Consider the following 12,727-nt stretch of genomic DNA (forward strand, 5'->3'; position numbering starts at 1 on the left):
CTATCCTGCTCCTTGTGGTTCGACCTCGATACTTCGAGAATTATATTACTACGATCACCTGCATTTGGGAGTGAGCAAGCAATTTTGGCGCTGTTGCCGAGGAGTTGCTGCGTGTTCAGAGGCAATTTTTTTGGAGCAAAGCATAACCGGTGGAAATTCTTCTATTGGTAACTTCGTTCCATTTTTTTCCCCTTATTTTATTTTTATTTTTCTGTTTGTTTTTAATTTATTTTATTTGATTGGCATTCATTGTTGCATGAGCATTTGGGTTAGAAATGAGAGAGGCAGATTAGAAATTTTTGAAACTTACTTTGGTAATCTTTTTGACACACCTTTGCCTTCACCTTCTTCATCAGTCATGGGTGATGAAACACGTAATCATGAGAAGAATAGAAGAACTATGTATGAATTGTTGCATCCCACACAAAATTCTGTTCCTTCATGCATCATGTTTCCATCTAATGCACCACATGTAGAACTGAAACAAGGTTTATTAGCAATAGTTCTTGACTTTAGAGGACAAGAAAATGAAAATCCTTACATCCATGTTAGAGCTTTTGAAGAGGTAATTAGTAGTTTCTATGCACAAAATGTTATTGAGACTGCTAAGTTACGTTTCTTTCATTTTTCTCTTAAGGATAAGGCAAGAAGTTGGCTTTACACCTTGAAACCTAGGTCTATAAGTAGTTGGGGGGAGATGGCCAAAGAGTTTCTTAAGAAACATTTTCCTCCTCACAAAGTTCAACAAGTAAAAAGAAGGATAGCTAGTTTTGTCCAAGGAGAAAATGAGACCTTATACCAAGCTTGGGAAAGGTACAAAATCTTTTCAATTTCTGCCCAACTTATGAGTATGAAGATTGAAAGTTGGTTAGCTATTTTTATGAAGGACTTACACCTAGGGACCGACAGTTTGTTCAACTCTCATGCGGAGGGGACTTTTTACAAAAAGAACCCGAAGATGCAGTGGATTATCTTGATGGGATAGCTGAAAACTTCAACACATGGACTGGACCTAGCCCTATGGACTCCATTGATAGGACTAGAACTAACACTACCACTTTTAGTGGAAGCGTTTTTAAGTTGAGGGAAGATGATAACATGAGTGCAAAAATCAGCATGTTAACTAAAGAAATTGAAGCACTCAAAATGAAAGGAAGTAGGAATGTTAGTGCTACCTTTAGAGAGGACCCAATGGAGGTGTGTAAAATCTGTCATGAGATAAACTATGCTACAAATGAATGTGCATCACTTTCATCATTCTTGAATGTGCCAGAAGAACAAGTACATGCATTTAATTCATATTGGCCAAATAAGTCTTCATATTCTAACAATTATAACCCAAATATGAAAAACCATCTGTATTTGAGTTATAAGAGTGACAATGTGTTGAATCCTCCTGCTCCAAGGAATTTTAATTCACCACTTGCATCATCATCATCTAGAACTTTCTTGGAAGATGCACTTAGTACTTTCATTCAAAGGCAAAGTGAGCAAAATCAAAAGTTTGAATCCATGCTCACTAGGCTAGATGAAGAGATAAGAGAGACCAAGAGTCATATAACTAGGCTTAAAAATTCATTGAGTGGGACAGAGAGAGGGAAACTTCCTTCCCAAGCTCAACCTAATCCCATCAATCAAAATCTAAAAATTGGCTCTAAGGATAAATATGAGGAAGTTAAAGCTGTGACCATTTTGAGGAGTGGTAAAGAGATTGATAAAAGTTCTCCTTTAGTAACTAAGAAATCTAAGGAGACCCCAGTTGAAAAAGAGAAGCATGAAATTGAGTCACTTAGGTTTGATGGCATTGAAAAATGCCCAATCCCTCCACCATTTTCACAAGCCTTAAAATTACCTAAGAAATTGGACACCACATCTAAGATATTAGAGCATTTGCATCAAGTTAAGATAAATTTGCCATTATTGCATGTTATCAAGCAAGTGCCTGCATATGCTAAGGTAATTAAGGACCTATGCACCATCAAGAGAAAGCATCATGTGAAGAAGATCACATTCCTAACAGAACAAGTAATTGCAGTTATCCAACATAAGACCCCAGCAAAGTATAAGGATCCAGGTTGTCCTACGATCTCTTGTACTATTGGATATTACATCATGGAGCATGCATTGCTAGATCTTGGGGCAAGTGATAATTTGATCACTTTCAGTGTATATCAAAAACTTGGACTTGGTGAGTTAAAACCTATTTCAGTAACTTTACAGTTGGCTGACCTCTCTGTAAGGAAACCGAGAGGGATTGTTGAGGATGTGTTGGTGAAAATTAAACAATTTTATTATCCTATTGATTTTATTGTTCTAGATTACCAACCTGTTTTACATCCTAGTGTTCATACCCTTATTATTTTGGGTAGACCTTTTCTTGCCACAGCTAATGCTTTAATTAATTGTAGGAATGGAAGGATGCAATTTACTTTTGGTTCCATAACTTTGGAGTTAAACATATTTCATGTGGCTAAACAACCTCACGAGGATGATGACTGTGCTTATGTGAACTTCATTGGGGCGGTGGTTCAAGAAGAGTTTAATAAGAATTGTTTTTTTGATCCTCTTGAAACTCTTCTTAATAATTCTGTTGGTTTTTATAATTTAGAATGTGATATTCATGTATCTAAAAATTTTTCTTCGTTGGATTCCTCTCAGGTTTTGGAAGAACAACAAATGATGGCCATTAATAAAGGATGGAAGCCTTGCTTTAAAGAGCTACTAGGAAATGAAAAAAAGCTCGTGCATTCAATTGAAGAGGCACCACAACTGGACCTTAAGCCACTGCCCGGTGGTCTTAAATATGCATATTTAGGCCCAGGTAAGTTAAAACCTAGGTGGGATAGCCCTTTATTGTAAAGGAAGTGTTTAATCATGGAGCTGTAGTAGTTGAGGACCTTAAAGATGGTAGGATTTTGAAAATAAATGGACAAAGGTTAAAACCATTTTTAGGGGGAGTTATACCTGAGGAGGAGACTATGTCACTGGAGATCCCTGCCTACTGGGATGCTACGTGAACTTTGAAAGGGCCTTATGAAGTTGTGCCATATTTGTTTTAATTTTCTTTTCTTTCTGTTTTTTTTTTCCTTCTGTTTTTTTTTTTGTTTTTTGTTTTTTGTTTTTTTTGTTTTGTTATTATTTTTTTGTGAGCTAACATTTGCAGGTGTGAAAGAAATTNTTTTCTTTATTTCTTTTCAAAAAAAAAAAAAAACCTTGAATTTGAATATAGAAGAGTTATAAGCTTTATTTTTATATCATGTGATGGAATGAATAATACTAAGTTGGTTATACTATTTGCTATATTAAGACTCTTTCATGAAGAGCATAATTGAAAATTTTTCAACATAATAGCCAGGTTAGCGGACAGTTGGATGTTGGACATGCATGGATCATGAACAAGTTAAATATAAGCTGAAACTCAACCCATATAGAGAGTTCTTGAGCCTTACTTTTCTTTGTGAGAGTATATATTTGTTTGAACTCTTAAATTTCTCTCATATACTTCAATTTTTGTAAAGGATCTCTATATTTTTTTGTTGACTACTGGAAACATTATGGGAAGATATACCATTATATTACTTATTTTTGTCTTTAGGCATGCTGGTTTATGTGGAATTTTAGGAGATGAGAGTTTAAGGCCATCAATCTTTTGTCACCGGTTAAACTAATATTCAACCTACCTTTACATTAACCATTGTCACCATCATTTGAGCCATGAGAAATACTTCTACAGTACCACAAAACAATTTTATTTATAGGTATTCTTTTGGGGGTTTAAGTTTTAAGCAATTGATGTGTTTAGATACCACCATTGTCTCTCTTTTCTTCAATAAATAAATAAATAAATCAAAAAGAAGAAGAAAAAAAAAAGAAAAAGAAAAAGAAAGAAGAGGCGTACATAATTAATCAATAAATCATTTGTGTCTTATACATCTTTTATGTATTTTAGAAGGGTTATATGGTTGAGTAAAAGTTATTTTGATTCAAGTTGGTTGTTATTGCTATGAGTTGGGTTTGGCTTGAATTTTCTACGTTTGATTCATATATCTCATATTTCAAAGAGAGTAGTTTGCCTTCATAAGATTATGTTACCACTAAACTTAAAGTCGTAGTTAATCCTAAAGGTGCATAGCTGGTATGTGTTTGGGATAAAAACTAGGGATGATAATGGTATTAACCTCATATTTCCAAGAATTCAACATCATTTCCAAGGGATTTTTTTCTGTTGTTTTAGCGGCTATTTTTGTATACACATATAATATTCTTAAAATTTCCTCTTTCCTTTTTGTTGACATGTGATTTAAAGAGAGAAACCATTACTTCTATGTGTGTTCTTTCAAAGTGTTGATGACTTAAGAGAGGTTTTAGAGTAGAGGCTATAATCTAGATTATTCTTGGTCTATGCATATTTGGAAAAGCCAGTTTGATTGGATGGGTTATGCACACACAATCCAAAAGTGAAGCTAGTGAAAACTCTTTAATATGATGAATAGTATCCCAACTCAAAATTGAAAGTTTATTTGTATGATATAATGATAAAGTAGACTAACATTTGCTGCAGGAATTTTCAGGAAACCTTTGACTTTTGTGGGTAGAGTCACTACAAACCCCTATAAGAGTAAACTCGACCACTAGGGTGACCTAGGGGTTCAAAGACTTGTTGTACATGGAAAGTGTAGTCGTGTAGCCTACGAAAGTGGCTTGTATTTTAGTTTTAATTTTTTAGTTTTAGTAGACATGGGTACTTTGTGGATTGCTAGAGACTAGCAAGATTTAAGTTGGAAGGGTGTGATAACGCCTTAAAATGTATACTTGTTATATATTTATGTGGGCGTTATCTCCTTATTACTATGCTTAATTTGTATAATTAAGCCATGATTTGTATTAGTTCCTATTAATTATCTTTACATAATTTCTTGAATAAGATGTCATTTATCGTGTGTAATTTTCTACTTTCAGAAAATTATGTGAGAAAGATGAGTTTACAGGAATTTGTGAGAGAATGGAGGCAAATTAGAATTAAAGTGGAGTTAAAGGACCATGCTTAAATATTTAAGGAGGTGCAGCTGGAGTGCTTGGATCGTCTACCATGATTGGAAGCTTTAAATAAGGAAAGAAGTCAAAGAGGCAAAAGCTGAAAAGGAAAAATCTGATTTGAGCACTAATCAGTATTTTGGGCATATCTCTCTCCTTAAAAATCCAATTAACACAAGACAGGATGGGTTGGAACCATGACTTAAATATCTACAACTTTCCAGTTTTGAGTTTTTCAAAATTTTTAATTTTTGAAGGCCGAAATTAACTCACAAGTCACTGCTGTAAACCAGGACGAAAATTAAAATAGTAAAAGTTTTATTTTCTTTAGACACTTTGACGTTAGGGTTTTGAAGGGAGGTTGTGTAGAATGAATTTTGGAAGAGAAAACCTTGAATTTTCCTTTCTCAAATGGCAATCTAAACTCTTTACTAAGGCTAGGGGTTATGTTTCTTTTATACGATATGAAAATTAAATGTGATTCTTTTTAGGATTTTATCAACAACATATTTGATTGTTCAATTAGATTTCTTTTGATGTATTAGTTCTTCCATGCTTTCAATAAGTTCAATCATGTTTTTCTTATTGTTTAGATGAATTTCTAATAGTTTCAAATAGAAATCAGGTTTTAAAGTGAATGAGTTTTTCTGAAAATTTTTCTAACCGCATTAGTAATCTAGGTTATTATGCGTTCTTGAATTGTCTTAGTTCAACCGAATCATAAGTATTTAATTGTCTAAGAACAATCAATTATGAAATATATAATTTCTTAGATCACAAAAAATTTCATATCGATATAGGGAAACACCCCGATGCCCTAATATTTACATTATTGATTTAAGTCAGTTTTTATTATTGTTCTTGTTAACAATTACCAAACAAAAGTATTTTTCTTCTTTACTCAAATTTTTGTTTAATTATATTGTTTTTGAATCTATCTTGCTCCTTTTGATTCGACCTTGGTACTCTAAGAATTATATTATTACGATCTCCTAAACTTAGGAGTGAGCAAACAATTGTAGGTGTTTAGTTTACTGTGTTAACAATTATGAGGCTTTTTTCCTTCATTTTTTATTAATAGATTGTGAGTGAGATTGTGAGTAAGATAGTGTTGTTATTGGAGTCTAATACGCTATACAAGGAGTAAAGATGCGACTGTGAGGGTTCGTGGTATGTTTGGATAGGTTGTTATCTTCTTTTTATTTTGTTGTTTTATTTATTTATAAATTATATATCATTTTATTACTTGATTTGGTTTGAAAGCGTATAATTCTCTTTACATTGACAGTTTTAAAGTCAATGTGATTGTGTTTATACTTAAGTGCAGTTGAATTGGTTTGGTATGTTGATTACTTTTATTTTCAAGAACTCAATCAATACACCTTTACAAATTGGGGTAAAATTGTGGAATTTTTTTTTCTTTTTTTACGACCAATGATTAATATGAATTTTGAATTCAATTAAAAGAAATAAATAAATTAAAAATTACAAATGCAAAATAAAAATAGAACCAAATATAATCTACTACGGTGTATTAGAAATAGAATTCATGTGTGAGTCCAAATGTGTGTGGCTAATTCTCATGGTGAATGGGGTCTACCATGTGTTTAAAACTAAAATTCCTAGTCAGCACTTAGCACTCAGCAGACCCCATAAGGCGAAAACACAATAAGGACTCCAAGGATCTATTTGGGATTGTTTAGGATCTACTTATTTTGCTAAAACTGAAGATTTTTTGTTGAAAGTATTGTAGATAAAGGTAAAAGTTAGCTAAAATAGTATAGTGGGATCTATAAATAGTACTAAAAAATTCAATAGGATCCATTAATAGTAGTAACAATAAACTAGCTTTTTAACCTGGAGCCAAACGCACACCAAATGAATTGAGTCACTGCTTTTTTGGCCAATTTTGCCAAATAGTAGCTTTTCAGAAAAGTTTTTGGTGCATAGCATGCAGATGAAATATTTTAGTAAGTTTGACTGTTTTTGAAAATCGAGTTTAACAAACTCGAGTTCCAACCCAATTCCCCCTTTCGTGAAGTCTGAAACGAAGCTAAAAAAAAAAAAAAAACGTGGAAATCGAGTCTAGGAAACTCGACTTCCATTTGAATAAAACTCGAGTTCCTTGTGAAAAATCTTGGAACTCGAACTTTCTTCTTTATTGAAATGATAGAGGAGTCTTTTATTTGTTTGTTTGTTGTTTGTATTTTCCTTTGGTATACAAGATTATGTTTTTTTTTTTGGGATTTTTTTTTTCCTCCCATTTTGTGTGCTCCCAATCCCAAATGGCAATGCCCAATGCCATCTCCATTTTGAATTATTAAATGAGTCCCACCGTTCCTGTCTCTTTCAGTGTATAATAATAGGTAGTATCAATTATCATCGTTCATGAATTCACTTTATCCTTCTCTTTCCTGCTTTTGATTATAAATTTAGCAATGACAAACGACGCCGTACCACAGTACTCCTCTTCATCTTCAACTTCATCTTCACCTTCACCTTCATCTTCATCTTCCAGTACTGGCTCAGACATGCCGAAGAACGACGTCGTTTCCTCTTCCTCTTACTCTGAAATCTGGAACTACCTCTGGATCCCTCTCCTCATTTCTTACTCAAAAGAACTCAGCCTCGCCAAAGCTCAGTCAACGATTCTTCTCCCAACTCAAGATCATCAACTCGGTCTCGCCGACTCCACCACCACCACCACCACCACCGCCTGTATCACTCCAGATCCCAACCTCAACTACCGGCCGGTCATCGGAATTCTGAGCCACCCGGGCGACGGCGCCTCTGGACGTCTCAACAATGCCACAAACGCTTCCTACATTGCGGCCTCTTATGTCAAATTCGTTGAATCCGCTGGTGCTCGTGTTATTCCTCTCATCTATAATGAACCTTCCCACATTCTTTTCCAGGTACTATTATTATTTAATTAACCTTACTTTTTCTTTCAAGGTTTTATTTATTATGCTAGTTGAAATTTGATAAAGAAGAAGAATTATTTGGGCTATTTATTTATTTATTAGATTAGGGTTCAGGTCAGGTAGATGATGAGCTTTTTGAGTATATTACGATGATGAAGTTCCTTAGGAGGCGTTTGTGCTAATTGAGTTTTGACAGCAAGGGGGATGGATGGATTGGGATTGATGCCTTCTTTATTTTTTTAATTCTAGATATATTTTCATACGGCTATGGTGCAGATAGATTTTTCTGGTAAAATAGAATGAATTTTTACTTTATGAATGTTGCTAAAATATTTTTTATTTTATTTTATTATTATATTAAAATTCTCACGAAAATGTAATTACTCTGAATGAAGTTGTGTTTGGTTATAGAACTGGAGAATGAATTTTTTCTATAAAAGGAATAATTCATTATAAAAATATTATGAAATAATAATTTTTGGCCAAAATGTTGTTTTTGTGGCTAAAATTTACCAAAAAATCGGTTTTTGTCCCAAAACTATAAAAGTTTCATCTTTTGTCCCTGATCTTTACAAAACATTCTACTTGGTCAGATGTGGCCTAACGGGAATGCTGATGTGGTATTTGACTTGGACCAAACTATTTAAAAAAAAAAAAAAACAAAAGTTGAACACATGTCATGAAATCATTGGAAAAAAAAATATAATTATGACAAATTGCCCCACAACATCTCCCTTGGATTTCAACAAAACTTCCCTATCAATGAGTTAGGAACTTAGGGCTTAGAACCACACAATTTGTGAGATTCTATTTCTCTTTTGCTTCTTTTAGATTGGAGTATTCTCATTTGTTTTTAAGGTTATCGTTTTTGTTATGTTTGTGTTTAGCTTATGTGTACTGAGGGGACAATGACGATTTGTGAAATTAAGGTCTCTGTCATTGTAATTGGCCCAGTTGGCCTTGCCAACCGTCGTGATATATCACTATTCACTACCCATATTTTGAGCCGTTATATAACTAATTATTATTCTTCGTTTTTAGAAAGATTTAGATTTTATGTTTTCTTTTTTCAAATGTTATTTGTTTGATTTTGTTTGGATTGATTGTTATTAAATACATAAATTTAAGACAAGCATATTTCTGAATCAATCTATGTTGATCAATATAATCTTCTCTATAAGACCCTTTAAAAACAAACAACTTTGAGTATTGGGATTTTTGAGCGGTTATGTTATGCGTACTGTTTGGTTCTTGAGCAAATGGTGGGAAAAAAGTTCAATGATTGTGTGTTAGTGATTTTTGTTGAAGTCCAAGGGGGACATTGGGTAATTTGTCTCGGTTATATATTTTTTTTCCATGTGTACCTATTTCAAACGATATGTTCAATTTTTTAAAAAGGAAAAAATTTGGTCAAAGTCAAATACCACATTAGCTTTCCGTTAGGCTGCGTAGTTTATAAAACTAATGGACATAGACAGAAAGGCATAAAGTAGAACATTATGCAAAGTTTAGGGATGAAAAACAAACCTTTTTAAAGTTTTGGGAGGAAAACTGAATTTTTGGTAAAGTTAGGGATGGAGACATTATTTTAGCCAATATATATATATACATATATAGTTTTTTCAAATATTAACCTAAAAAATCACGGTTAACATACATGATTGCCAGTTTAACCTCACACCCAATCACCAATTCACTACCCAAAGACCACCACCATGAACACCATACAATCATCGTGCCAGGTCTCATCCCTCCAACCTCCCCTCAGACAGCCATTGCCAACAGATCCAACTTCCAGCCCTCCAACTGAGCTGCTTCCCTCATTGATTCCAAAGAAAAGAACCCGCTACCACAACCTACACACAAATCACTTCAATCCCCTAGAAGCACCCAATCACCACTGCTCAACAACTCTTCCATTGTTGCATTGCAGAAATGTAACTCTGGGGCAGCTTATGAGATTTGGATGCACTTGCCTAAAAAATATTAATGTCAGCTTCTCCATTTGATTTTGATGCACTGGTGAACCATGAATGAGTAGAGGGATAAGAAAAAAACAGAGGAAAAAATAAAGGAGGATAAAAGGGGAGTCTTGTGGAAGAGAGGGAAAAAGAAAAAAGAAAAAGGTTTAGCTTGAGCATTTGGGCTGGTTAATTTTAAAGAGGAAAAAGAAAGAAAAAAAAAAAACGAGAGAGAATTGAGAAGGAAGATATAATTAAAATAAGGATTTTTTTTTTCTTCTGGTATCTACCTAGATTTTTTTTGGTGATAGGGTTATTATTTTAAAAATTTATTAAATGGTTAATGTTCTAATTGTAAAATTAATTAATTGGAAAAAATGCATTCTCCAATAATATGGTTAAACTCAATTTCATTCAGCATAATTACTTTTTAGTAAAAGTTTCAGCATTAAACCAAATATAGTTTTTTTTATAAACAGGCATTCTGTCATAATATAATTTTTAGAAATCATTTTGCTAGAATACATATTGTTTTTATTTATTTTATGGAATACTAGTAGAGTTACCAAACGCAACCTACTTATCAAAAATAAAAATAAAAAAGTAGAGTTACCAAACACTACCTAAATAAGAAAAACAAAATGCAAAATGTATTCTCATGTCTAGAACATTGTGTACATGTAGGTAATTGGATTGTGATTAATCAAAACCTGAAATTGATAGATTTAGTGGTGAGTTTATTCATTGTTGAGCCATGTTAATCGCATTTCTTATTCATTTTGAAAAAGAACTTAGGAACAATTAAAGAACATAATGGAATTAAAAAGACAATGAAGAGAATCTACATAAGTGGGAATATATATATATATATATGATGTAGGATAGATTAGGGATTTGTCTACGTTTAGTTGTGGTGGGTTTTGGGTTAGGAATGATGAAGAATTAGAGAGAAGTTAGAGCTGTTTAGGGGCTGTGTGAACAGTACCCATTGCTCAAAACCTAGGAAGCACGGGTGCGTTTCGGGACTCGGGTGCGGGTGCGGGTGCGGGTGCGGGACTCGGCAATTTTTGAAAAAGGTGGGTGCGGGTGCGGCGGGACTCGGCGAATAAAAAATTATTAAAAATATATTTATTTATATTTTTAATATATTGCTAAGCACACTTTTTCATATTATATAAACATATACCAAATTTAAGAGCAATAGTAGATAATAATTAAAACAAGATGTTCGTAAATTCAATACAACCCACAAGATTAAAACTAAAACATTCCATAATGTTTGGAAATTATGAGGGACGGACTAAAATTTTGGGTTTTGGACTACTAAGAGTGAGTGAGTGTGATATATTTTTAGGTTAGGTCAAACGGTGCGTTTCGCACCTTTTTTTTTTTTTTTTTTTTTTTTTTAATTTCGGCCGGAATCGGAAATTTCGGATAATTTCGGCCGGAACAGGAAATTTCGGATAATTTCGGCCGGAACCGGAAATTTCAGATTCGGCCGAATCGGCCGATACGGCCGATTCGGCCCGAGTCGGCCCGGTTCGCGCCGCGTCGGCGCGAGTCGGCGCTGCCACGTGGCCCGACGCGGCACGGACTCGCGGTCAGCGGCGTCCCTGCCGCGTCCCGCGTCCGGCCGAGTCCGACTCCGGTGCAGCTCCTCTGGAGCCGCGTCGGTGCTTCACTGCTCAAAACACTCAATTTTATTAATCAACTCATTCTACCTCTTGAATACATTGAGCACAATATATATAAAGACTCTTACTTGTACTAGTAGTATTAGGACTCCTACTAGTATTAGGACACTATTTAAACTTAATAATTAAACCAAAGCCCGTACATAAAGACCTATAATTAAACAAGACTCGTTAATAAATCCCATGGCCTATAACTATGGCCCATACCCAACAATTGTAAAATTACTAAAATACCCTTGACTCAAGACTAACCAAATAAAAACTTAATTAACTACCATGGACACTAACGCTCAGTTTGTTTCAAAGTAAAATATTTGCAGATGTAAAATATTTTACCATGTTTGATTGTCAACATGAAAATACAGTGAAAAATTGTATGTTTCACTGTAAAATGAATTTTTTTTCATATTTCTCAAAACTCAACTGGTGCACAGACCTTCAGCCAAAAAAAAAAAAAAAACTCCACAACGGAAGAAAAAACAGCCACCAAAACACCACCAACCATTCAAAAAACAGCCACCAACCACCAAACCACCATTGACCATTCAAATGACAACCACTGTCAACCAAAATCCAGATCGAAAAACCCAAAAAAAAAAAAAAAAAAAAAAAGAGATCGGAAAAACCTGCCAAAAGGCAACCACCATAAACAAGAAAAACCTTTACAAACTCAGATCGAAAACCCAAGAAATAAAGAACATAATCTGAAAATCTAACCCCAGCAGAGGCGAGATCGAAGACTGTTGTTGGACCCAAGGCAGTGCAAGAGAGAAGCGAAAGATGGATTTGTGCAGAAGAGACATGATGAAGTTTTGTAGTGCCGATGATGGTGGTTGGGGTTGGTCAGTGGGTGGGCGACGGTGTGAGATGGGTTGTGCAAGATGGGTGGAGATGAGAGGGTTGTGGCCTTGTGAGTGAGAGAGCTGAGAGATGGAGAGAGGGAGAAGAACTTAGAAAGTTAAGATAGGGGGAGAAGCTGAAAAAGTGTTGGGAGTGAGAGAGGAGAAGAAGTTGTAAAACGTTTTACTGATTTTTAAGTGTAAAATATTTTATAGTTTTTGCCTTAGTTTTTCCTTTGACTGAATATTTTACATTTGATGAATTATTTTACTGC

At 34.2% G+C, this 12,727-nt stretch overlaps 2 protein-coding genes across 2 annotated transcripts in view; both read left to right on the plus strand.

Annotated features, from left to right (window-relative positions):
- Positions 1–358: 358 nt before the first annotated feature.
- On the plus strand, positions 359–3,017 carry LOC112002670 (uncharacterized). The gene is made up of 3 exons (XM_024034827.1): positions 359–813; positions 900–2,821; positions 2,953–3,017. Exons 1-3 carry the CDS (start codon positions 359–361, stop codon positions 3,015–3,017), a joined length of 2,442 nt encoding a protein of 813 aa, XP_023890595.1.
- A 4,184-nt stretch (positions 3,018–7,201) lies between these two features.
- The window catches only part of LOC112014043 (gamma-glutamyl hydrolase 2), a 53,438-nt gene continuing 47,912 nt past the window's right edge, over positions 7,202–12,727 (plus strand). The window contains exon 1 of the mRNA XM_065775967.1: positions 7,202–7,949. Coding sequence (XP_065632039.1) covers positions 7,473–7,949 — 477 coding nt within the window. The 5' untranslated portion in view covers positions 7,202–7,472. The remainder of the gene's footprint in view (positions 7,950–12,727) is intronic.

This window comes from Quercus suber, unplaced genomic scaffold (assembly GCF_002906115.3).
Source record: "Quercus suber isolate HL8 unplaced genomic scaffold, Cork oak 2.0 scaffold_124, whole genome shotgun sequence".
Taxonomy (NCBI): domain Eukaryota; kingdom Viridiplantae; phylum Streptophyta; class Magnoliopsida; order Fagales; family Fagaceae; genus Quercus; species Quercus suber.

Coding starts and splice junctions, on each gene's coding strand:
- LOC112002670 (XM_024034827.1), top strand. CDS start 359: ATGGGTGATGAAACACGTAATCATGAGAAGAATAGAAGAACTATGTAT. Junction 814..899: donor TTATACCAAGCTTGGGAAAG/GTACAAAATCTT, acceptor ACTTACACCTAG/GGACCGACAGTTTGTTCAAC. Junction 2,822..2,952: donor ATATGCATATTTAGGCCCAG/GTAAGTTAAAAC, acceptor AACCATTTTTAG/GGGGAGTTATACCTGAGGAG.